At 43.1% G+C, this 26,791-nt stretch overlaps 1 protein-coding gene and 1 pseudogene across 2 annotated transcripts; both read left to right on the top strand.

Annotated features, from left to right (window-relative positions):
• Positions 1-7,319: 7,319 nt before the first annotated feature.
• Positions 7,320-26,552, top strand: IDH3A (isocitrate dehydrogenase (NAD(+)) 3 catalytic subunit alpha). Of its 2 annotated transcripts, none has more exons than XM_059058178.2 (11): positions 7,320-7,518; positions 12,529-12,591; positions 14,706-14,789; positions 16,459-16,573; positions 18,907-19,094; positions 19,583-19,716; positions 20,591-20,693; positions 20,796-20,860; positions 21,848-21,932; positions 22,379-22,531; positions 25,005-26,552. In XM_059058178.2, the coding sequence occupies exons 1-11, from the start codon at positions 7,492-7,494 to the stop codon at positions 25,086-25,088; spliced, it is 1,101 nt and encodes a 366-aa protein (XP_058914161.1). In that variant the 5' UTR covers positions 7,320-7,491; the 3' UTR covers positions 25,089-26,552. The 2 variants fall into 2 exon arrangements, with proteins under 2 accessions (XP_058914161.1, XP_066885542.1); XM_067029441.1 differs by having other exon boundaries at positions 7,387-7,518; positions 12,529-12,567.
• LOC131753183 (tropomyosin beta chain pseudogene) lies at positions 17,668-18,520 on the top strand (annotated as a pseudogene).
• Positions 26,553-26,791: the final 239 nt, after the last annotated feature.

Below are 26,791 nucleotides of genomic sequence, written 5' to 3'. Positions count from 1 at the left end.
AGGTATCACACCCTGTAATTAAGCGAGCTTGGAAACTAGTAATTTTACAAATAAACTCAATTTTTTTTGGCATGGTTTTAACATATACTGACTTTTCCAGGAACGCAACTACTGTGTAAATCAAGGGAAGGCCAAGTTTTTGCTTTGCTCAGAGCTTTAGCAAGGACTTATCACCATTTTGGAAAAATCACACCTGTGATGGCAACATGACTCATGATAGAGAAAGAAGAAATTCACCCAGATACCTGCTGGCAAATCTAATTGTTTGAGGATTTTGCTTGACCATGGGATGAGTCCCCATACAACATGCCTGGATCCGTCTGCATTTGTTGATGTCGCGGTCGCCGTGTTTCATGGTATATAAAACTCTACTTTTTAAGCTCTTTCAAATGCCAAAAATAAAGTATTGCCTGAATATTGTCTTACCTCCCTTAAATCCAGATTTCTTTGTCCTAAGTAGGTGCAAGCACATGACTGCTTTATTACATCTCTGGTGTATTAGGCCTAAGCATTTACAGACTGAAACATATTTTATTCTAATGCTCCTTTTATTTCCCTTTTATATTCATTATATTATATTGATTTTGTCTTTTTATTACATGTATAAGTAGGTTATATTATTCATGAATTTAAAGCAGAGGATATTCAAAATATTTATTAAAGGGCATGGGGGGATCCTAGCTGACAGTGTTGAGAACCACGCTAAAGCCTTAGAGGGCAGGGACTTCACCTCCCCTGTGTCACTGCTTCCTCCCTTGTGCCTGGCACTGGCCTGGAATACAGTAGCTGCACAGAGAATCTTTTCTGAATGATGAAGGGGTTGAGGGTAACCCCTTGGCTGAGATGGGGAACAGAGGAGGGAGGGCAGTTTAGTGGGGAGAGTGATGAGTTCAGTTTTCAATGTAGAAGCTTGGCAAGCTCTGGAACTTCGAGGGGCAGTGGCTGTGCAGGATTGCTCTCCAAATGCCACCGCAGAGTGGGAAGTACAGTCAGAGTGTCAGTCAGTTCATCTGTTTGGTCAGTAAACATTGTGAGTGGCTCTGTGTGGGATGGACAGATCAGCGGGGGCTGAGAGGCTCACAGTACATGTGTGTGTCTCCTCTTGTGGAGGAGACACACACCTGTACTTTCGATTTCCTAGATGGGATTTCCTAGATGGGTTGCTGCCTGATTCATGAATCACTGAATAGAGTCAATTAGGTTTTCAAATTTCCTCAGTTGAATTTTGTATTTTGGCACCATGATTAGAGCTTGGAATTTTCAGCCCTGCTCCCCATTTTCTAGGGAAGAGAGAAGGGCTGGAAATGGAATTAATGATCCTTCATGCCTATGTGATGACGCCTCCATACAAATCCTGAAAGTGTGGGGTTCACAGAGTTTCCAGGTTGGTGAACACATCTGTATACTGGGAGGATGATGCACCCCAAATCCACAGGGACAGAAGCTCCTGTGCTCGGGACCCTCCCAGACCTTATCCTATGTGTCTCTTCATCTGGCTGTTCACCCGTATCTTTTTTTTTTTTTTTTTTTTTTTTGCGGTATGCGGGCCTCTCACTGTTGTGGCCTCTCCCGTTGCGGAGCACAGGCTCCGGACGCGCAGGCTCAGCGGCCATGGCTCACGGGCTTAGTTGCTCCGCGGCATGTGGGATCTTCCCGGACCAGGGCACGAACCCGTGTCTCCTGCATCGGCAGGCGGATTCTCAACCACTGCGCCACCAGGGAAGCCCAAATTTTTTTTTTTTTTTTTTTTTTTTTTTTTTTTTTTTTTTGCTGCCCGTATCTTTTATCATATCCTTTAATAAACTAGTAGATGCATTAAATATATTCCAGAGTTCTGTGAAGCCACTCCAGCAAATTAATCAAAACTGAGGAGAAGGTCATAGGAACTTCAGATTTAAATCCCATGGGTCAGAAGCACAGGTGACAACCTGGACTTGCGACTGTCATCTGAAGTGGGGTGGGAGCAATCTTGTAGGACTGAGCCCTTAACTTGTGGGATCTGACACTGTCTCGAGGTATATAGTGTCAGAATTGAGTTAAATTGTAGGACACCCAGCTGGTGTCACAGAGAATTGCTTGGTGGGGAACAACCCCCACACACATTTGGTGACTGGAAGTGTCAGAAGTGTTGTGAGTGTGGCAGTAGTGTAAGAGTTAGGAAAGACACAGGAGGAAAAGAACCAAGGTTTTTCTAATACACATGGATAAATCTTGAAAACATTATTTAATTTCTAAGTGAAAGAAGCCAATCACAAGAGAGCACAAATTGTATGATTCCATTTATATGAAATGCCCAGTGTAGGCAAAGACATAGAGACATAAAGTAGATTGGTGGTTGCCAGGGTCTGGGGTGGTAGGGGGATGAGGAGTAGCCAAGGGAGCAAGCCATGGGGAAGAGCATTCCAGGCACTGAGAACAGCAAGTGCAAAGGCCCTGAGGTGGGACAAAGTGTGGTCTGATCAAAGAACAGCAAGGAGGCACATATATCTAAAAAAGAATGATGAAGGGGAAAGTGGTGGGAGATGAGAAAAGAGAGGGGGTAGTGAAACTGAGCAGGACCCTGTGGGGCTCCTAGGCACGGAAGACTTTCTGCATCCCCCGTTGCTCGTTTGTAGGGAACAGACTCCAGCCTCCATGACCTTCCCTGAGTTCCAAAGGGCCGATTCAAACAGTTGCTAATCAGGGAAGGAAGGGGATGCAGTGACAAGGAAGGAGCAGCCAAGAAACAATAGTGCAGCCTTGGGGCAGGGTCCTGGTTCCACCTCAAGGGATACACATAACAACATCTTTGAGCTCTTTACAGAGCTAAAATGGAAGATGTCAGCATTCTTCATACCAGAGAAGACCACCTGAGTCCAGAGTAAAGGAACCAGAGAAACTCATCAGGGCTTCCCTGGTGGCTCAGTGGTTGAGAGTCTGCCTGCTAATGCAGGGGACACGGGTTCGAGCCCTGGTCTGGGAGGATCCCACGTGCCGCGGAGCAACTAGGCCCATGAGCCACAGCTACTGAACCTGCATGTCTGGAGCCTGTGCTCTGCAACAAGAGAGGTCGTGATAGTGAGAGGCCCGCACACCGCGATCAAGAGTGGCCCCCGCTTGCCACAACTAGAGAAAGCCCTCGCACAGAAACGAAGACCCAACACAGCCCTAAATTAATTAATTAATTAATTAATTTTTTTAAAAAAAGAAACTCATCAAAAGATTACCTGAGGAACTTCTCTGGTGGTCCAGTGGTTAAGACTCCATGTTTCCACTGCAGGGGACGTGGGTCCCCACCCTTGAACCATTGCTATAAAACTCCTCACCAAATCTTCCCAGGTTGGGACACACAGTTTTCAAGGGCAGGAACCTTCTGTGTTGCCCTTTGCCTGGCAAAGCAATAAAGATATTCTTTTCTACTTCACCCAAAACTCTGCCTCTGAGATTCTATTTGGCCAGTGAACAGAGGCTGAGTTGTTGGCATCAGTAGTAAGACTAGACTGTGTAGGGCCTTATGGGCCACTGTCAGAGTGTCGGCTTTTACTTGGAGGGAGATGAGATAACACTGGCTGTTTTGAGCACTGGAGGATGTATTTGTCTTTATGTTTTAACAGAATCCCTAAGACAGGAGATGGACTGTAAGAAGGCAAGGGTGGAAGCAGGGAGATGGATTTGGAGGCTACTGCATTGATTCAGGCAAGAGATGATTTTGGCTTGGACCAGGATGGGAGCAGTGGAGGTGGGAAGAAGTGTCCAATTCTGGATCTATCTGGAAAATAGAGCTCACCTTCAAGTCTTATGGTCTGAGCAACTGGGAGATTGCAGCTGGATTTTATCGAGTGAGGGAAGACTGTGGGAGGAAGTAGTTTCCCTGCTAGTCTCTGCTCACGTATAGCAAGAAGTTATAGCAGAGCAAACATTTAAAATTTGATATTTTTTTCCTGAACACTAAACCATAAACACCGAGATGCTAAAGAGTGTTCATAATGATCACTTTTTTTTTTTTTTCCCCCTTCGGTACGCAGGCCTCTCACTGTTGTGGCCTCTCCCGCCGCAGAGCACAGGCTCCGGACGCGCAGGCCCAGTGGCCACGGCTCATAGGCCCAGCCGCTCTGTGGCACGTGGGATCCTCCCAGACCAGGGCACAAACCTGCATCCCCTGCATCGGCAGGCGGACCCTCAACCACCGCGCCACCAGGGAAGCCTCATAATGATCACTTTTGAGAGTTGTGTGGTGTTCCATTCAATTCATTTACCCTAAATTACATAACCATTTCCTTGTAATTATCTAGATTGTTTCTGTTTTAATTTTTAAAATTATAGATAATCCTATAATGAATATCTTTGTGCTGATAGCTTTGTCTTTGTGGATTTTTCTTAGGATATTTCTCAAGGGATTGATTCTCAGGAATGGATTTACTAAGTGAAAGAGTAAAAACACTTAATAGCTCTTGAGACACATTGCTGTACTGTTTTCCACAAAGACTGTGGCAGTTTATAAGGCCAGCCAAAACTTAGAGTGTGGCAGTTTCACCATAAATTAGATAGTAGAGGACATTAGCATTTTATTTACACTTTCTAATAAAAGGGGTAAAAGCTTCAAATTTAAAATATTTTTGCATGTACTTGATTATGGTTAAGGTTGGACATTTAAAAAGTTTATTTATGTTTCTTTGACTGTGAACTGATTATTCAGGTCCTTTGCCCATTTATTTACTAAAGTCTTAATAGTTAGGAAAATAAACCAGGGAAATTCTGTGGAAATAAATTTGTGTTCCTTTTGTAAAAATTTTTTTAAAGCCTTTGGTATGTGAATAATTATATTCCTATTTTGCTGACTGATTGATTTAAAAATTGCCATGTTGATTACAAAAAAATTTCTTAGAGTGAAGCACACCTGGATTGCATAGTGCTGTAGTCACAAATAAGGGTACACCTTCTAGGTCCTTCTCCTGAGTGGCAAAGTTTTCCCACTGTCTAATTCAAACATACCTCACTGATAGGATCTCTGGCACTACAGAGTGCAAGGGACAGGACAAAGGGGCTTGTCCAGAGGAGAGTGACCTACATGTTGGAGGAACTCTGGAACATGTATGAGGAGTGGCGGCTGGCAGTTCTGGACTCAGGGAACGGGTCCCAGCTGAGAGGGAGGTAGCTTCTGTCTTCCCAGCGTCCCTCCAGCTGCTCCAGAGTCAGGAAGCACCTTGTTATGGGAGTTAGACTGGGAAACCTCTGAGGTCCTTTCAGTCCTGAGACCCCAAGCTTCTGAGAATCTGACACTTTTCTGCCTCAAAGTCTTTGCTGGCCTCGGTCCCTCCTCATCGCCCCATCTTAGGCTGCTGACCTCTTTGACTTCTTCAAGGACTGATTCAAATGCCATCTCCACAGTGGAATCTTCCCTAATCAACACCCCTCTCCTGCCCAGCCCCCACCCCAAACTGTTAGAGCACCTGTCAGTGGCTGAATTTCTTCTGTGTTTCTCCCTCACTAGACTCCGAGGGCAGGGATGGGGCTTATTCATTTCCTTGTCCTCACAGTGCACCTGAGAGGGACTCTGCTTAGGAAGCCTTTGTTGAGTTGAATGACCCGCCTCCCCAGGGGAAGATTAGCAGTTAGGAGAACTGCCATAGTAATTAGGAGGCATCCTAGTACAATGTCGGCATCATCACTTACTAGCTGTCCCTCAGTTTCCCCATGGAGCTGTTGTGAATTAAATGGACCTCTTGGAGAAAGTCATTTCGCATTTGTTTTGTAATCACTGAGCAGCAAGTACTCTCAGAGTCTATATTCCAGACACAAAGACATAGCAGATGGTCTCTGGGCTTGAGGAGGATCTCAGTGGTACACAGCAGGGTAGAATGTGATAAGGTTCCTGGAAGAGGTGGGAACCAAGTGCTAGGGGGCTCTGAGTAGGGAGAAGGAACACGTGGGTGAGTCTGGGGGGCTTCCCAAAGGAACCAACATCTGAGCTGAGTCTTGACAAGTGGTTGGAATTTCAACAGGTGGAAATGGTGCAAAAGGGCATTCTGGCAGAGGGAATGGCATGAGCATAGGGTGGGTAAAATATGGGAAGCATTTGGGGGCTGGCCAGGAGCCCTACTTGGCTGGCACTCCAGGACGTTAGGGCTGGAAGGAGTGACAGGAAATATGGCTGAAAAAGACAGTGGTGAGAGATGAATGCAAGACAGAGCCAGGAGGTTTTAGGGCCCGGATGGGCCCTGGTCAGAGCTGTGAGTGAAGGAGAGGACTGTGTGGAGAAAGGACTGGGTTGTCTGAGCATCAGATGGTCAGTCCTGCAGGAGGGCAGGGGTGGCAGTGGGGATGGAGTGGAGGGGGACTGGGGAGAACACCCCTGGGTGGGACTGCCAGGGCCTGATGAGAGGAAAGGCCAAGGAGAAGAGATTGATGAGATCCCTGTATCCTGATGAGGCCACAGACTTAGCTGTACTTTATTATCTCATGCAAGTCACTGGCATCACTTCTGCACCTAATTCACCACCTTTCTGGGTAGATGGGTAGCTCTTCTCTGGAAACAACCTTTTCCAGGGTGGGGTGGGGGAAGACTTAGTCTAAATCACCTCGGCATCCAACTAGGGGACCCGTGATCAGTAGAGCTTCAGGACTCTGGTTGCTGAGGAGGGGATGAGGAGGAAGGCGAGTTTGGATGTTATTTCCTCAGAAAGGCCTTCTCTGGCCTCTCTGTTAGATTTGAATCAGGTGCCCTGATTTTACCTTCTCATTGCTCCTTGCACTTTCCCTTCCTGACACTTATCACAATTTTAATTTACATATTTGTGTGATACTTGATTGGTGCCTGTCTTTTCTACTGGATTGTAAAACCCAGCACTTAGAACAGTGTCTGGTATCTAGTTGGCACTCAGAAATATTTGTAGAGCTTTAAAGACAGAAAGCAGATCAGTAGTTGCTGGGACCTGGGATTGGAGCTGGGATTGACTGCAAATGGGCACATGGAGTATTTCCATAGATTCGAAAACTGGATTGTGGTGATGGCTGTGCAACTGTTTACATTTAATGAAATCATCGCGAAATTACAGTGAGTGAATTTTAAGGTATATGTTACACCTCAATAAAGCTGTTAAAAAATAAAAATAAATATTCGTGGAACGAGTAAATGATCTATTTCCCTCCGTAAGAGAAGCTAAATCCCCCAAATCTAGAAGAGTGACTGGCATCTAGCAGGCGCGGAACAAACATCCCATCTGAACAGTGAATCTATGAATGAATGGGGAGAGGAAGGACTCTTACCGGAGATCACTGACTGCAGCTTCCGGGTCGCTGCTCCGCACGTCGCCGCGAGACTAGCACGGCGATTGGCCAGTGGAGCCAGGGTGTCCAGGAACGCGACCAGGAGCGTGCTCGGAGAATCCCCTAGGCGGGTCCGTGGGGCGGGGCTTTCCAGGGGGCGGGGCTTCCAGGGGCGGGCTCCCGGCGCTGGCTGCGTGGTTGCGCAGTACTGCCGCCGCTGTCGCCGTGGTGAGAGGAGTGGATACGATGGCTGGGCCCGCGTGGATATCCAAGGTAAGCGCCTGGCAGGCCCGCGTGTGACTGGCGGGCGGGCCGCGTGCTGGGCGGGGGCAGGCGCGCGGCCCCCGACGGGGAGGCGGCGGCGCGCGGCGAGCTGGGGACAGTTAGGGAGCCTGTCCTGGCCGCCTGTGCGCCTCGCTCCGTGGCCCGCGTGCGGTGTGTAGGCAGCCCCGCTCTCGGAAGGTAGCGCCTGGGGCGGGGACGGCATCAAGGTCAAGGCGGGGGGCGCAGGTCCTGCTCCGGGCAGCATCCCGCTTCCACCAACGGCATCTGCCCCGGCCGGAGCCCAGGCCGCGCGCGGAGCCCGGGAAGGTCACCGGAGCCGCCGCCCCGGCTCCGCCATCCCGGCGGCTTCCGAGGCTGCGGCCCTGCAGCCTGTTGATCGCGCGGAGAACCCCCTCCAGCACGGCCCAGGCCTCCCCCGGTGTCTGCTCCGGCCCGGGCCGGGTAACCTCCCAGGTGAGGGAATCCCGAAGTCATTTTCCTGCCAGACTTTTTCTCCCTTAGAGCTCTTCCCAGTCTGATCGTGTAGCTATTTCCGCTTCAAAGGACACAGGGTACCATGCACCTTGGAATTGCTATCTGAACACTGGGAGACTGGGAGGGGGAGACCAGCAACGTCTTTCTTTCAACTTTTATTTGTGAGAATCCTGCGTTCTCACCTTGACAGCTCGGATGCCTGCCGCAGCTGGATAGGGTTTCTGACCATCTCTGCAATTCTTTGGTTCCTCAGTGGAACTAACTGTGCCTGAAAACGTAATTGCTCAAGATCACACAGAAAGTCCGTGTCAGAACTGGAAGAGGAACTCTGATGTCTCGGGATTCCCAGTTCCAAGTCCCGTTCTGCCTACTCTGTGGCCAAGGTCACACAACGAATTATAGGCAGAGGGAAAAATGGGCCCTCGGGTCTCCTGTTGCTCTTAAAGAATGATCCTCTAGAAACCTACCATAAGCAATTTAATTTTCTATAAAATTTGATACTGTATTTCTCCTTTGTTGTAAGTTGAAAAAGAGGTCCACATGCACTGTTACTTAGTGAAAAGCAGTCTACAGTGGCGTTTAGGAGTCTTAGGTTTAAATATTGGCAGTACCATTGATTGGCTGCGTGACCTTGAGCAAATTACTTAACATCTCTGAACCTTAATAAGCCATCTGTAAAATATCTATACTTGCTTCACAGAGTTGTTTGAGGATTGAAAAAAATAATGTGAGAGCACCTAATACATGCAGAAGGAACACAAAAACCTGAAGCTTTCCTAGCTGTCAATATACTTATCTTACAGTCTTCAAGCAGACAATTGGGCATCAGTAGCTAGGTTTTATTTAGTAACTGGGTTCTGCTTTGTTACCCTCTTCAGACCTGGATTTGTGTATGATGGTAATTTATTTCACATTGGCTCCTGAAGGTAAAGCAACTTCTGTGTCATTGTCTAAGCAGAAGTCAATCCTTTTTTTTTTTTTTTTTTTTTGGCGGTAAGCGGGCCTCTCACCGTTGCGGCCTCTCCCGCCGCGGAGCACAGGCTCCGGACCCGCAAGCTCAGCGGCCATGGCTCACGGGTCCAGCCGCTCCGCGGCACATGGGATCCTCCCGGACCGAGGCGCGAATTCGCTCCCCCTGCATCGGCAGGCGGATCCCCAACCACTGTGCCACCAGGGAAGCCCAGAAGTCAATCCTTTAATCACTGGGCTTACACTTAACATCCAATCATCTTTGGTAGGTACATTAAGCTTCAGAATAAGGGACTAAATAAAACAGCTAGTAAATTTGTTTTGCCTTTAGCGTGGTCTACAAGAAAAAAGCCACATAGTAGGAATTCAGAAAGTGTCAGAGGATGAGGTTCTCCTCTGACATGGAATGGACCCCCCGTGTGACCTTTGGCAGTCATTTGACCTCTGTGGGCCAGTTTCTCCCTTTAGGGACTGGGATAGTCAGTGTCTCGGAAGGTGATGTCCCAGAATTATGAGAAAGCTGAGCTGGATGTGAGTTTCAATCAGAACAAGTATTCTATTAGCGTTCCATTTAAGGTTTTATTTGAAAAAAAAAAGAGAACTGCAGCCTAAATTTATTTTTTTCTAAAAAAGCTTTATTTAGAAAAAATAGTGAGTTTCTAAAGACCTTTCTGGCTCTAAAATACTATAATTATAACGAGGCAGTTCCCCCATCAGGAAGCTTTTATTGAGTGAGTACCTGCCATACATTCTACACTGTATTTGTATGTTTTTAAGTTGGAGGATGAAGGTAAAAAAGGAAATGAGGTGCTATGGATGAAGATGGCCCAGGAAGTCAGAAGTTCAGTCCATATTCTGTGAGCCTGGCCTTAGTCTCCTTATCTGAAAAGGGCTACTAATACAATCTCTCCAGGTTTTATTAAAATAAAATGATGTAGTATATGTACAAGTATACTATAAAGTAGAAGTCAGCCTGTGCTTTAAAAAATCTTGTCTTAAAAGTTCCGGGTCATTCTAATGATTTAGACGCAATACTACTTATTCTAAGATCACGAAGGAGAGATGACAAAGATGAAGAAGACTGGTTGTTAGAGAAAATCATTGCAAGTATTAAAGCTATTTGTTGGAGTAGGAACTCATCAGATAGATGCTTGAGGCTGGCCTCAGTTTTTCCAAAAGTATTCTGAGCACCTACTGTGAGCGAGGCACTGTTCTAGGTACTGGAGATAGAACAGTGAACAAAACATGAAAATCTTTGCCTCATGGATTTACATTTTAAATCAGTTATTTTGGTTGAGTCTTCTATCACAAAGACATGGGCTGTTTTTTTAAAAAATTTTATTGGAATGTAGTTGATTTACAGTGTTGTGTTAGTTTCAGGTGTACAGCAAAGTGAATCAGTTATACATATACTTATAGCCCCCCCCTTTTTTTTAAGATTCTTTTCCCATGTAGGCCATTACAGAGTATTGAGTAGGGTTCCCTGTGCTATATAGCAGGTTCTTATTAGTTATCTATTTTATATATAGTAGTGTATATATGTCAGTCCCAATCTTGACCTGGGCCTGTTTTTTTTTTTTAATTATTTTATTTATTTTGACTGCACCAGGTCTTAGTTGCAGCACACGGGATCTTCGTTGGGGTACCTGGACTTCTTAGTTGTGGCATGCAGACTTTTAGTTGCGGCATGCATGCGGGATCTAGTTCCTGACCAGGGAACGAACCCAGGCCCCCTGAATTGGGAACGTGGAGTCTTACTCACTGGACCAGCAGGGAAGTCCTGACATGGGCCTGTTTTGAGTGAATGTTTTTTCTCTCTTTCTGGGGAGTGGGGTGAAGGACTCATGCAAATTTTATAACGTAGCCTTTAAATGGTCTCCCTTCCAATAGCCCATTTGCTAGTGGATGAATCATGTCCTAGGATTAAGTTTTTGGCCAGTGGTTTTGGCATAGCATATTCTTTTGGGTCTTACCCTGTCTTTTATTGTCAGTCCAGAGAGATGACTGTAGATGCCAGGTTAGAGGATACAATTCGTTCACAGCTCCTTGGCTGTTGGTTGGTGTCTCTTTAGTGGATGCTGATATTACAGCAAAGGTTCAGGACTTACAAGAACTGTCCCCCAAAAGGAAGACTAAGGATATAACAAATGTATCTTTGCTCATGTATCTAGCATGAAAAAAAGTTAACATTTAAAACTTTTAATGAATTATTATTTATTTATTAAATAATTTTATTTATTTTTGGTTGTGTTGCGTCTTCATTGCTACGTGCGGGCTTTCTCTAGTTGCGGTGAGCGGGGGCTACTCTTAGTTGTGGTGCGCGGGCTTCTCATTACGGTGGGCTTCTCTTGTTGTGGAGCACGGGCTCTAGGCATGTGGGCTTCAGTAGTTGTGGCACGCAGGCTCTAGAGCGCAGGCTCAGTAGTTGTGGTGCATGGGTTTAGTTGCTCCACAGCATGTGGGATCTTTCCGGACCGGGGATCGAACCTGTGTCCCCTGCATTGGCAGGTGGATTCTTATCCACTGCGCCACCAGGGAAGCCCACTAAAACTTTTAATGAATTTTAATACCTTTGGTTTATGTACCCAATTTCTTTGATTATATTCTGTTTATTATAATGTAATATGACTTTGTACCAGTTTTCAAGGACTGAATTGTTAAAGTTCAAAATAACCTTTCAAAATTTATATTTCTGGTGTGTCACAGTGTTAAGTGGAAAAAAAAATCTACCGGTGGTAACATCTTGGGGTAGTGGGATTAGTAGGTCACATTTCTTTTCTTTTTTTGTATCTTTCCCCTCTCCCAGCAATTAACAATAATGACCATGTCACTTATATTATCAGAAGAAGTAGATAATTTATTTAAAATCTTTACTCTGTATGACACAGGTGTCAAAATAGTATTAAATAAACTTTGTTAGATTTTTATTATACAGTGTAATTTCTTAATATTCATGGGAGAAGAATAGGCATAGTGTATAATTGGAGGAGCCCTGAAGTAAGAGTCAGGAGACCCAGATTGTGGTCTCTTTGTGGTCACTCTGTGACCTTAGGCAAATCCCTACTCTTTGGACCCACTGTCTCCACTGTATAATGAGTGAGTTGGGCTCTGGGATTTATAAGGACCCTGCTGGCTCTTAAAATTAGTGATAGTTTTCTTAGAGTGTGTGTTACCCCCAAATTGACCCAGTGGTCAAGAATGTTGACATTAAACCATCCAGATCATCTGAGAAAAATCCAGTGTTTGAGCTAAGAAAGTAGTTTCATTCTAGCTTCAATGTCTTTTGACAACTTTTCATAAAATTGACTTTAAAAGTACAAATATCATACTTACATTCTCAAAGCAAAGGTAAACTGAATATTTCAGTTTTCAAATCCGAAAGAGCTTGCTACATTGAGCTAATAAGTGAGAAAAATAATCCTCGGAAATTCCTGAATATATCTGTGCAAAGTTGCAGCATTATCAGCTGTCAGAGATAGTTCTATCTCTACCTTTTAACTATATGTGGTTTAATTCTGTATGTAACAAACATTTCTTTGTTGATATTAAATGTAGGTCTCTCGGCTGCTGGGGGCATTCCACAACCAAAAACAGGTGACCAGAGGTTTTGCTGGTGGTGTGAGTATAATTACATCTTTTATTTTTTCCTTTTAGAAGTTTCTCAAGAAAGATGCTTAGACACATTATATAGCATTTAATCTTCACTTATTTAAAATTAGGGAAAATTGGCCATACTTATACTGTATATTTAAATTATTGGTGAACATGCATAAATCTATTAGTTCACTTGCACATTAAAAAATTGTATTATAGCTGGTGCTGTAATCCTATCACTTTAATATCTTGAAGGAGGCTCGTTAAAAATAGTTATAAAATAGAATCTAAAAAAACAGATATTATCTAAAGATAGCTACTACCCTTGAGCCTGTTACTTATTTCACAATCTCATTTGGATAAGACAGTTTTTTTCCAAAGTAGTACAAGTTGAGACAAAATTGTTGAGAAGCTTCAAAACCTGCTTTGCATTTTTATTTTGTGAGCTTCCCTGAAAACAGTAGATTGATCACCAATTAGGAATGCCTCAAACATCTATAAGCCCTGTAGGTTTATAGGCACCAATACTTTGCTTATGTAGCCTTCATAGACTCTTGTGTTAGCAGATCATCTATTTCTCATTAAATCTGCTGCTTTTAGAATTCCCAGCGTTAGAGTTCTGTGCTTTAAAAGCTGATACCACATTTTTAGAGCATTCTAAGACTGTGGGTCAGTGACTTCCTGTATGTTTTTATTTTACCTCCTTCTTACAGAATCTGATTTGGATTTCATAATTCCTATACTCCCATATAACATCTTACCCTGTGAGGGATTTATAAGACCATAGTATATCTTTTTTCATTTACTTTCTGAACTGTGAAAGTAAAGTAGTTTTTTCTGGTGGCCTGATGACTTTTGTTATTACATGTTGGGAGAACAGGAAGAAGAAGCCAAAGGGGTTCTTTTGGCTCTGCTTTTGCTGCAAAAGATGCAGAATGAGGCTTGCGCTTTAGTTAAGCTAGCATTTAGTTAGCATTTCAAACGCATTCTGAAAGCTAATGAGATGATCATTGCTTTCTGCTATTATTTAATTTTCAGGCTGTCCATTAAAAATATATATATATTGACCTGGTGGGGAGGGGGTTATATTTGAAAGAAGAGAAAATAATTTTTAAAAAAGATTTCTTCAGTTGTACAGAAAAATTCAGAAATAATTAGTCCACCTGCTTTGGGAGCATCACTGGAAGGTAAAAGATCAGGGAAATGTAAATCAGTGATTTTTTAAAAAATGTAGCACAGGCAACTGGCACTGAAAAAGGCCAGGGACCGTTGTCTGAACCAAACTTCTAGGTAGGGGAAATACCCAAATAATGACATATATAGTTTCCAAATGATAATCCTCATTTAAATCCTCTCATCATTTCCCTTTACACATTTTTTTCTGTGTTTGAAATGCTAGCTTTATTTTGTTTGAAGCCTTTGAACTAAATCGTTGACGTTACATTATAAATACACTTGTCATTCTAAATGTAATTCAGACATTGCAGGTATGATCACATACCCTATTATTGTTGGTTCCAAATAAACTTTGCTGAGCTTATTTGGATTACTTTTGTCATTAGAAGCCAGTTTTATAAAGGAAATCAGGAAAATGAAGACCCTCTCTTGATGTGAAGTCTGATTTTCTGAGTGCCAAAACAGACCTCAGTGGTACTCTGGAAGCGTCTGAGAGTGTTTTGTAAGACTGAACAAGTTGCATGAGAAACTGAACTTCCTAGGCTCCTGGTGGAGGGGAAAGCGCTTGCCTTCCTGGGAAACCCTCTAAATTTTAGTGAGAGAACATTGTTGAAATGTTTTGCTCTCCTTGGTTTTACAGACTTGAATTAATTGGTCTCTTTGTAGTTTGTCTGAAACGAAACATCAATTGGGAAGTTTACCTGGTAGTTTATTTTGTTTTATCTGGAGAGCATCACTTAAGTTCTTGTTAAAACCTCTGGGCTCAGCTAGGGAGTAGAGTTGTGGAGTCTCTTGATTCTTGGCTCCACTTTGATAAGCCGTTGGAAGGTAGGTCTGTTTTCCTAAAGGCATTTCTTATGAGTTAAGAAGACCCATAAACTGGATTTTTTGTCAATGATGTTCCTTTTTAAACCTTCAAAAATCAATTCTGACTGTCTTCTTTGATGATTTCTTATATTCAGGTTAAGACGGTAACTTTAATTCCAGGAGATGGAATTGGCCCAGAAATTTCAGCCGCAGTTATGAAGATTTTTGATGCTGCCAAAGTAAGTGGGCTTAAAAAATACTTTTGATAATAATTTGTAGAAAAGTTTTCTTAGCCAGTTGGAGACTGTGAACTCTTAGGATGAATTGTTCATGTTTGTATGAAGTTGGTGAGGCCTGTTAAATTTCACAGATTCTGACTTTAAGAGTGTTGTTTGCTGCCGTCATTGTCAATAGTTTAAGCTACTGCATTGGCATCAGTTATATATAAAGTAATCCAAGTAGTACTGTAATTTTTGTGGACTTTTGAACACTGCCTGGGTTTAAAGTCTTTAAGCCCTGCCAAGTCACCTGTCTACCTCATTTTTCCTTCCTGCCAAAAAAAAAGAGAATAGAATTGATATTTCAAAAAACTATATAGGGCATTTTGAAAGATTCTTTTTTTTTTTTTTCCTGGTGTGGAAATATCAAGTATGAGGTATTATTATCCAACATCCTAGCCTTCAATGCAGGTAGATATTTAAAATCTAGAGAATTTAGGAAACTTGGACTTTGACCTGATGCTTTATTCTTGCTATTTATAGCTGCTAGGTGAAGTAATGTGTAAGATTAAATCAGGGTTGTTATGATACCAACAGCTATAAGTCAAGGAATTCAATTTATTTATACTAAAGATACATTGTTTTTCTATATGAGTTTTTAATTAAAACTCCTACAGAGGAAATGATGCTTATACAATAGCATTCCCCAAGGGAACTGAAATATGATCGCTCTCAGCTGTAAGCTCCTTGTGAACAAGGAGCACAAGTCTTGCTCTGTGTTCCTATTCCTAGTGCGTGCCCAGTTGGCTGTCAGATGTGTGTGTACACATTGAAGGGTGTGGGTGAAAAGAAAGGATAATGCTGGTTTATTCCTTAAAACTTCTTTCATAGGTTATATAATGTCTTTTTTTTCTTAACAGCTGTATTGAGATTTAATTCATATATTGTTCAATTCATCATGTAAAGTATACAGTTCATTCATGGAGTTATGCAACCATCACCATAGTCTAATTTTAGAACATTTTCGTCACCCAGAAAGAAACCCCATACTCATCAGCAGTCACTCCCAATCACGCTTATCTCTCCCACCCTACCCCCTCCCATCACCAGCCCTGGGCACCACTAATCTACTTTCTCTCTCTGTAGATTTGCCTATTCTGGACACTTCATATAAATAGAGTCTTAAAATTACATGGTTTTTGTGTGATGAATTGGGAGATTGGGATTGACATATATATACTAATATGTATAAAATAGATAACTAATAAGAACCTGCTGTATAAAAAAAATAAATAAAATAAAATTCAAAACTTCAAAAAAAATTATGTGGTTTTTGTGATTGGCTCTTCTTAGCATGATATTGTCAAGATTCATCCATGTATCAGTACTATGTGATATTTCTGTGAATCATATTTCTCTGCTCCTTATGATATAATTATAGCCACGTGAAAAAAAAGAAGTAGGCAGGTGGCAGTTAGGAGTGATGACTGGACAAGGGTAATGTGGAGAATCCATCTGGACATGCTAGAGAATGACATCTCTTCTTGCATGCCAGGAACTTTCTGGGCCTTTATTGTGTGTGTTTTCACCAGTTGCATCCAAAGTGAGGAAGTTTGTTTATAACTGTAGTGTGCATGTCAGTCACATGTAGGTCTTTCCAGTTCACTGTGCTCTGTGGTGTGGCATCTAGGCACCTATTCAGTGGGAGGAGCGGAATGTCACCGCCATTCAAGGACCGGGAGGAAAGTGGATGATCCCTCCAGAAGCCAAAGAGTCCATGGATAAGAACAAGATGGGCTTGAAAGGTAGCACTGAAGTGAATATGATGCTTATTATTGATTTCTGCTACAGGTGTTATATTTATCTTTACCTAGATTTATCTTTTGTATAATTTTTACATTTTTATTTTAATTCATACATGCTTAAGGTCATGATTCAAAATATTAGCTTGTGACAGACTGGAATTCAGCATAGGCTTTAAATCCAGACAGATCCACTATGAATCTCATCCCTGCTGCTTACTGGCTGGGAGGCTTGGGCAAATTTCTTACTCTTTTTTTAACCTCTTTACCTTTAAATGACAGCAATAGGGAATTCCCTGGCAGTCCAGTGGTTAGGACTCAGTGCTTTCACTGCCTAGGGCCCGGACTCGATCCCTGATCAGGGAACTAAGATCCCGAAGACCAGCACAGTGCAGCCAAAAAAAAAAAAAAAAATGACAGTAATAGAGTTGATACCTCATAGGAAGGTGAAGGTGGTGTCATAGGATTAGCTAATGTCAAGGACCTGATACCGTGCTTGGTCCTCAGTCAGTAGATGCTCAATGCAGTTGATATTCCAGAAAGCTTCATTGAGGAAATTTCTTCCTTCATCTGAATCTGAGGGAGAGGGTAAAGTTAGAGGCAGAACATATTTTACAAGGTAGCCCAGGTGGGTCTGTAGGTGACACAGGGAGTAGGCGCCGAATGTTGCCTGAGAGTGACCAGCCATGGATGGACTCATTTACAATGAAGAGAACATCAGACTCAGAAACAGAGCACCTGTCTGCCCTTTTAAATGACGCTTGCTCTGTTGTGAAAGTGTCCCTTGATTCATGAAGCGTGCATGTTAGATGTGTCACAAAGCTACTTCATGTCCAAAGAAAGGATCCTAAATACATCTCTGATGGAATACTGGAAAAAATAAAAATTGTAATTTCAAATACAGTTGGCCCTCCATATCCACATGTGCGTCCGTGCATTCACAATCATGTATGGAAAATATTAAAAAAAAAAAAATTCTGGGCTAGGACATCCCAGTCCCGGTTGGTCCTCCTCGCCTGCCACCGGTGCCACCAGTCCGTGCAGTCAGCCCAGTTAGCCCGGTCTGCACTGCCCACCGGCCAGCTGGTCTCCTACCGCAACCACGGATGCCCTCAAGAAGTTGCAGATGCTAAAGCTGGACAAGGAGAATGCCATCGACTGCGCTGAACAGGCCGAGGCCGCCAAGAAGCAAGCTGAGGACCGCAGCAAGCAGCTGGAGGAGGAGCAGCAGGCCCTCCAGAAGAAGCTGAAAGGGACGGAGGACGAGGTGGAAACGTATTCTGAATCAGTGAAGGATGCCCAGGGGAAACTGCAGCAGGCTGAGAAGAGAGCCACCGATGCCAGGGCAGATGTGGCCTCCCTGAACCGCTGCATTCAGCTGGTAGAGGAGGAGGTGGACCAGGCGCAGGAGCGCCTGGCTACAGCCCTGCAAAAGCTGGAGGAGGCTGACAAGGCAGCTGATGAGAGTGAGAGAGGAATGAAGGTCATGGAAAACCGAGCTGTGATGGATGAGGAAAAGATGGAGATGCAGCTGAAGGAGGCCAAGCACATCGCTGAGGATTCAGACCGCAAATATGAGGAGGTGGCCAGGAAGTGATCCTGGAAGGAGAGCTGGAGCACTCAGAAGTGACAGCTGAGGTGGCTGAGAGCCGGGAGGGGGATCTTCGGACCATGGACGAGGCCCTCAAGTCCCTGATGGCCTCAGAGGAGGAGGATTCCACCAAAGAAGATAAATATGAAGAGGAGATCAAACTGCTGGAGGAGAAGCTAAAGGAGGCTGTGACCCGAGCAGAGTTTGCCAAAAGATCGGTGGCAAAGTTGGAGAAAACCATTGATGACCTGGAAGAGACCTTGGCCAGTGCCAAGGAGGAGAACGTGGAGATTCACCAGACCCTCGACCAGACCCTGCTGGAGGCAGAGGGCTGGCCTCTGCCCCCAGCCAGGCTATAGTTGCCATGCCAACGAATAAAACTGGTGTTACCAGCAAAAAAAAAAAAAAAAATCCACAAAGTTCCAAAAAGCAAAACTTGAATTTTTTCACCGCCAGCTATTTACACAGTGTTTATATTATATTAGGTATCATAAGTAGTCTAAAGATGATTTAGTTTACAGGAGGATGTGTGTAGGTTATATGCAAATACTATGTCATTTTATAATAATGGGCTTGAACATCCATGGATTTTGGTATCTGCTGGGTTGCTGGGTCCTGGATCAATCCCTCCCCCCAAACCCCCATGCCGAGGGACAAGTGTCAACAGTAGGTACTTGTGTTTATAAAGGAAAAGAAAAGACCAGACTGTATCCTCTTGTCATCTGGGTATTCTTCTTTATTACAGGCCCTTTAAAAACCCCAATAGCCGCGGGTCACCCATCCATGAATTTATTGCTGCGTAAAACATTTGACCTTTATGCAAATGTCCGACCATGTGTCTCAATCGAAGGCTATAAAACCCCTTACAGTGATGTAAATATTGTCACCATTCGAGAGAACACGGAAGGAGAATACAGTGGAATTGAGCATGTGGTATGTTCATTTGGATACTTTTTCATTCTTAGTTGGGTTGCTTTCTGTGCATTTGGGACCTTTGTTCAAATTCCCAGTTGAAAGTATTTCCCAAAGACAGTTCTCTTGCATTCTGTGAGGAGTTGTGGGTGTTTGTCTTATCCTGGGTCTCTGGCTGACAGTACTCAAATGGATGCCTGGGCGAGGGGGTGTCTTGCTTCAGGGCATGGGCTTGGGAACTTGTCCTCTGAATTTTGAATCCTCAACTTCATATGTGACCATCTCTGCACCTTGGTTTTCCTCATCTGTGCAGTGAGGCTTATAATACCTGGCTCCTAGGACTGGAGCGAACATGATTAACCTCACTGACATACCATATGCATGATGCTTGCCTTGGCAGCTGGTGCCATGCAAGCCTGCCACCGATGGTGTTGTCTGCACACTGCCAGCAGTCCAGGACTGGGTTGTTGCCATAGCCTTTCAGCGAGGCAAGACTTCCTGTGTTTCAGATTGTGGATGGAGTTGTGCAGAGTATCAAGCTCATCACTGAGGGGGCGAGCAAGCGCATCGCGGAGTTTGCCTTTGAGTACGCGCGGAACAATCTCCGGAGCAACGTCACGGCCGTGCACAAAGCCAACATCATGTGAGTCCCTGTGGGCGGCGCCCCCTCCGGCTTTGTGGGCAAGGAGCAGTGACAGGGCTTTCCTTTCCTCTCTCCAGCTTGCTCATTGACTCCTGATAGCTCTGGAAAATGGCCTTGTAGCCTGTCAGAGGGTCAGGTATTTCCCTTGTGTCAGAATATCCTATTTAATGTGCTTCATTGGGTGGATGACTGGAGCAGGTTTGGAGGGAGCAAGAATTCAGGTCCCGGCAGTTTAAGGAGGGCCTGAGAACCATCGGGGAAGGAAGCCGGGGAGTCTGGATCCCCAGGTGCGGTGGGCAGTTAGCTCAGGCCACGTCTGTAAAAGAGCAATCGTTTCTGTGTTAGGAGGGAATAGCAGGAATGTTTCTGAGATGGCCACCCACTCAGGGGCTTAAAATATCGCTTATAGTGTTAATACTATCTGATGTATTATTCTAGCAGTTTGGATTCTTCTCAGCCCTAGTGTATTAAAGGGCAACTCAGAGTATCAGGAAGCAGGTTTCCTAACCTGAGAAAAGTGTTGAGCATGTAAAATAGTAAAACCATTTAAATAATTGAATAAGTTAACCTTTTAAGGCAATTTTAATGTTTTCTTATTAATAGATATTACATAATTCTTGCTGGATAGCACTCTAAAAATATAGTCTTCTTTATTATGATCAAACTATATTACATTTTTTACCCTTTTCTGCTTCCAGAAGTATCCTAAAACATTTAAATTTGCATTTTACTGATTGCCAAAAAAAATAATTTTACTGTAATTGAAATCAGATATCTGGAACTTAAATTTCTTGAACTTACTTTACTTCTTTGATTTGATCTTTTTCTTTCTGCAAGTCTTTGCTTTCAACAATTTTTATTTGATTAAATACAGGCGAATGTCAGATGGGCTTTTTCTGCAAAAATGCAGGGAAGTTGCAGAAAACTGTAAAGATATTAAATTTAATGAGATGTACCTTGATACAGTATGTTTGAATGTAAGTATATATTCACACTTACCTGCTACTTTTTGTGGTGCATAGTGTGTCCGTGTGGTGCACAGTTTTTGATTGCTAAACACACAAATGCATTTTTTGTAGATGGTCCAGGATCCATCCCAGTTTGATGTCCTTGTTATGCCAAATTTGTATGGAGACATCCTTAGGTGAGTTGGGCTATACCTTTTAGCCTACAGTTTGTTTATAAATGTCATAAGATAAATTGTGGCTTACAAATTTTAATCAAATATTATAAAATACAGCATTTGTTACAAGCTACGAGTTAAATTCTGACAATTCAGGTGGTGATATCAATGGTGATATGCTGGATGGGTTATTCATTCATTTGCCAAATCAGCTCTGTGCTCTTTCTTGCTCCCTGACCATGAGTTCCCTCTTCCCATTTTATAAATATTTTATTGGTTGGTTGATTGATTGATTTCAGTGTTTTATCATGTATAGCTAGGTAGGTGGTTGTTCATTTTTATAAATTTTTTGTAACTTTTGGCATAGTTTCAGACTTACAGAAAAGTTGCAAGAATGGTACAAAGAATTCCTGTGTACTCAGCACCCACATTCACCCAATGTTAACATTTTACCAGACTTACTTTATTACTCCCTCTCTCTCTTCTTCTTCTCTCCTTTTCCCTCCCTTCATCCTCCTCCTCCTTCTTTTTTCTCTCTTTGTCTCTACACACATACGCGTGACGGTGGTCAAATGGTGCTTTTGTAAGTCCATCTTCTACATGTATTAGTTGGCATTCTACTGTAAGGATAAGCTTTTCCTTCTCTCTTATTTATTTGTTTACTTATTTACCTATATCAATTTGGACTCCTGGTTTCTATGTTATTTAGTGCTTATATCCATCACTATCATCTTTTATATTGACGCATATGCTGTGCAGACTTGGCCAGTGGGAGTCCCTTTGAATCGTCTCTGTGTCCTTTTGACACAGCCCATCATTTGCTTTCTGGCACAAGAAGGTGCTTCAGGCACATCCTATATTTTCCTAACTGTAGTCCTGGAATCAGCCATTTCTCTAAGTAGCCCAGGTTCCTTTTAGTGGAGAATGGTATTTAAAGATGAAAGTCTGGGTGCTAGGTGAGATGTTTTATTTTTCAAAGTATCCTTTGAAATGCTTTTCTGCCCCCAGTGACCTGTGTGCAGGACTGATTGGAGGTCTTGGTGTGACGCCAAGTGGCAACATTGGAGCCAATGGAGTTGCAATCTTCGAGTCGGTAAGGACCCTGGTGACACCTGAAGCAGAATTCAAGTCAGAATGACATGAGAACCCAGGAGGGCTTATCTGCATAAATATATTTTAACTCTTGAGTTTTTCCAGTTGTCAGAAGAAAATGAAGCTTGGTTTATTCATTCGTTTTCCTCTTATTTCTTTTTTATCCTTATTATTTATTATGTATCCTTCCTCAGTTAAAATATTTTACAGAAATATTTACTGAAAGTTGGACTGGATAAGATTGTTAGTCCATATTTTTGCACTTAAAAAAGAATTACTTTAGCTCTTTCTTTTTCTGAGGTTTTATTTCTAAGACGTGTCTGAGCAGCTATTTGGTAGCTATTTTTCATCGGTGAGGAAAGCTGATTAAGAGCTCAGCTTCCCTGGAAGAGGGCTGTTTGCTCCTGTCTCCCTCCTGACCGCACTCTTTCCCCCCTACCCGGGCAGGTTCACGGGACCGCCCCAGACATCGCGGGCAAGGACATGGCCAACCCCACGGCCCTCCTGCTCAGCGCCGTGATGATGCTGCGCCACATGGGGCTCTTTGACCATGCTGCAAAGATCGAGACAGCATGTTTTGCTACAATTAAGGATGGGAAGGTATTGGTAATCTTGCCACACTTCCGCTGGGTAGAATGCATTTCTTCCTTGGGTTTTATGTGTGTGAAGGACCAATGATGGTTCCTCTCAAGAGGGCCAAAGGATTGGATGTTGAACAGGCATTCTTTTTTTTTTTTTTTTTTTTTTTTTTGCGGCACGCGGGCCTCTCACTGTTGTGGCCTCTCCCGCCGCGGAGCACAGGCTCCGGACCCGCAGGCTCAGTGGCCATGGCTCACCGGCCCAGCTGTCTCGCGGCATGTGGGATCTTCCCGGACCGGGGCACGAACCCGCGTCCCCTGTGTCGGCAGGCGGACTCTCAACCACTGCGCCACCAGGGAAGCCCTGAACAGGCATTCTTAATGTGGGCTCCCTGAGTGAACTCGGGGGGTCTGCACACGTGTGTGCATTTTCTGAAGAGAGGATTAATATATTTCATCAGGGAAGGGCTGAGAAGCACTGTGGTAGGGGCACCAGGGTGCGATGGAAAGAGCAGTGGTGTGGGCATCAGAGCAGTGCAGGCCCAGTTACCCTGTTGTTACCTGTGGGATCTTGTCCAAGTCCATTAATTTTTCTTGGCAGCTTTTTCCTCTTCCCAGCAAACATCTGTTGCGTACATGATAAGGTATGGAGAATATAATACAATGAGGAATAAGGTATGGTCTCAGGCCTCAAGTAGCTTGGAATCTAGCAGTAGTACAGATGCAGATGTGTCTATAATACAGTGGAGCTATATGTTATACTATGTGCATCTGTGATATAAAAGTAGTGTAGAAGTTTTATAGAAGTAATAATGGCTGATATTAATTGAATACTTTTGTGATTTTATATTCATTATATATATCTCAGCCAATCTCTACTCCTATGTGACATAGATAGTGTAATTAAGACCATTTTATAGATGAGGAAACCGAGGCACAGAGAGATTAAGTAAGTTCCTCCAAGGTCTCACAGCTCCTAACTGGCAAAGTTGGGGTTCACACCCAGTCTGGCTCTTACCCAACAAGCTTCACTGTTTCCATAAGTAGTTGTGACTCATAGGAGGGTTGTGATCAATTATTCAGAAAGCGGGAGGAGAACAGAGGAGGTCATGGCTTTACAAGGCTGGGCCTGAAAGGCTGATCCCTAGTCTGAGGTCTCTTCCTTTTTTCAAAAAACTAACATTTTAAAAAAGGATAAAATATACATAGTATAAAATCGACCATTTTAATAATTTTTGAGGCACACAGTCTATTGGTATTAAATATTAATACTTTTATATTGTTGTGCGACCTTCACCACCATCCATCTCCAGACTTCTTCATTTTCCTAAACTGAAACCATCCCAAATAAACAATAATTTACCTATTTTCTGCCATTCCCCCAGCCCCTGGCAACCACCATCTACTTTCTGTCTCTATGAATTTGACTACTCTAGGTGCCTCATGTAAGTGGAGTCGTATACTATTTGTTGTGACTGGCTTATTTCACTTAGCATAATATCTTCAAGGTTTGTTTCTTCTTTTTAAAAAATTCTATAATTTGAAATTCTTATGGCCAAAATATAAGAAACCCAAGCTTGTTTTTAACAGCCCGATATAGTCATATTGAAGGGCATGTGATTGTATATATTTTTTATTCTGATGCTGTATTTGAGAAGCTACTCATAGAGCCCAGCAGAGAGATGCCTAAATTACACAGTAGGCCCTTTAAATTGTTTAGGATGCGATGGGACAAGAGAATTAAATATATTGACTTCCATTTGGGAGTAAAGAGAGCATAAGCTGATAGAAAACAGAGAATATGGGAGGATTTCTTTCTTAAAGAGGGGAATTTAAGAGTTAAGTGATTTAAATATTTCCTTAGTATTTGTTTCTTAGCCTCCAAAAATAGGTCAAAATGTGTCTTAAAAAAAAAATTGGGGGGCTTCCCTGGTGGTGCAGTGGTTGAGAAGTCCGCCTGACGATGCAGGGGACATGGGTTCGTGCCCTGGTCCAGAAAGATCCCACATGCCACAGAGCGGCTGGGCCCATGAGCCATGGCCGCTGAGCTTGCGTGTCCAGAGCCTGTGCTCCCCAACGGAAGAGGCCACAGCAGTGAGAGGCCTGTGTACCGCAAAAAAAAAAATTAAAAATCCTCAAGGAATTTATGCAACCTCTTGTTTAGATTTGCTGTCATTTAAGTGTCTGTAATCAAATACTTCCTTAGGGTCTATTGTATGGACAAAGGGAAAATTTTTGGAAAGGTTCCCTGCTTCCCTTTGTAGGGAGAGCATCTTGTTCTTCCAGAGTGTTTCTGTGTACACTATCGAATTAGCTTTTCCAAGTCCTCCTGGGGTAGGTGGATGGCGGTGGAGCGGGTCTCACTTTGAAATGAGGAACTAAATGAAAGAGTAGTCAGGTAACTCACTCAGCTGGTATCTCACTGAGAGGTTTAAATAAAAACATCCTTGCTTTGGTTTAATGGTTTTTTTATCTTTGCTTTTTCCTTTTCTCAGAGCTTAACAAAAGATTTGGGGGGCAATGCAAGATGCTCAGACTTCACGGAAGAAATCTGTCGCCGAGTAAAAGATTTAGATTAAGGCTTCTACAAATGGTTTTGCCTCAGTCACTCCTAACGGACTCCATGTCAGCCTGTATTAGAATACCTCCCATTATATATGCATTTATACATTTGTTGCTTGTTTCTTGATAGAGTACATTTTTAGACCTGGACTTTTCTTAACAAAATCTGTGCAGAGGATGCAGGTGATGTCCCTGGGCCTGCTTTCAAAGGACTTTATCCAAGTGCTTGTTTTATTTATTAAATGTCTGTCTGGTACACAGTTTTGACAGCTCTTAGTGGACTGTATCATTTGCCATTGTTAACCATTTCACGCTTCAGTTACAACAGTTTTTCTTTAACTGTAAATATGATACAGAATTAATATGAGAAAACATATAACTTTTTCAAGAAAAACAATGATTTCCTTGGTTTAAGAAAAATATAATGGAAATTTAAAAAAATAGAATGTTGACATATTAGCACAAGATGATATTCTTATAAAACTATATGGGCACAAGAGAAATTTCCTGGGAAAGTTTACATCAAAAACAGTGAATATGGTATATTTCTTAGTGATATGGAAAGTAAAGACTGATTTGTGCTTTACATGAATTGCTGAGTATGAATAAAGACCAGATCCGAGAAATAGATAATGAGAGATGTAGTTTTTGTTAATAAGATATGGGTACTATATCGGGTACAAAGACGCAAATGCATTGTGTGTTCAATTATTTTTATCTTGAGATGATTGAGTATTCCTGGCGAGAGCTTTTAATGAAGGAGTGGTCCTTCCTTTTCATTGGACATACATCAAGCGTCGTGTGTAACGCAGCCCTTCATCCCCTGTGCAGACCCTGAGTCAGACATGGGAGCCGACCATTGTGTGTGATCACTCTTCCCCAGCATGTCTGTCTCTGTCTGGAAGTGGACCACACTCCCACTGATACTGCTAAAAGGCCTGACCATATAAAATTTGACTGCAGTTGAGGACCCTGGGGTGCTGGCTATTAACTTTATATTTCAGTGGCTACCCCTTCCCCAAAACACCAAATTACCACCCTGTGCCTCAGCACCACCAATAAAAGATGAGTTGCAGACTCAGCCTGAGATGAGTCGTGCCACCCTGGGGCTTGCCTTAGCTTTTGACCTTCAGGCACTTCCCCATCCCTTCTCCATTCCCCAGCCTTTGCATGATTTTTCTTTAATCTTCAGACACTAAATCACTATTTTCATGAACCCTTTGGTCCCACACCAAAGGCAACTCATGTCCTTCTTGGCCCTTGTGTAACATTGCAAACTTGTGGCTTTGCATTGTGTACCCTGGTCACAAGGGGATTTCTTAACAACAACAAATACCCCTGTCTGGGTCCTTTTTTAGGCTGGTAACCAGACTTACAACCTTATATGTATTTACTTTGTTTAAACTGCTGCTTCTGTTTTATTGAATTGTGCTAATTATCAGTGATCCCTGTGTTTACACTAATAAAGAATTCCCAAACGAGTTGAGGTGTATGCTTTCTCTACCGATTCCCCGTTTAGATGCCTTAGGTCATTTTGGCTCAGTTTGCTACTAAGAATGGCTGCTTCAAGTATTCAGAGTAGGCAGGGTGAGGGGACACGGGTTCGATCTCTGGTTGGGGAACTAAGATTCCACAGGCTGTATGGCTCAGCCAAAACAAACAAAAAACAGAGTGGGCAGAGTGGCACGGTGGTGACAGACTAGCACCCAATTCACTGCTT

The sequence above is a fragment of the Kogia breviceps genome, chromosome 3 (assembly GCF_026419965.1).
Source record: "Kogia breviceps isolate mKogBre1 chromosome 3, mKogBre1 haplotype 1, whole genome shotgun sequence".
NCBI lineage: Eukaryota > Metazoa > Chordata > Mammalia > Artiodactyla > Physeteridae > Kogia > Kogia breviceps.
The sequence above is the reverse complement of the archived record's forward strand: the minus strand, read 5'-3'. Positions and strand labels throughout refer to the sequence as shown.

What these genes read in the sequence shown, in the direction of transcription:
- IDH3A (XM_059058178.2), top strand. Translation starts at nt 7,492, where the DNA reads ATGGCTGGGCCCGCGTGGATATCCAAG. An exon ending in ACAGTGGAATTGAGCATGTG is followed by an intron (nt 19,095 to 19,582) that starts GTATGTTCATTT and finishes CCTGTGTTTCAG; the next exon opens with ATTGTGGATGGAGTTGTGCA. An exon ending in TTGTATGGAGACATCCTTAG is followed by an intron (nt 20,861 to 21,847) that starts GTGAGTTGGGCT and finishes TTCTGCCCCCAG; the next exon opens with TGACCTGTGTGCAGGACTGA.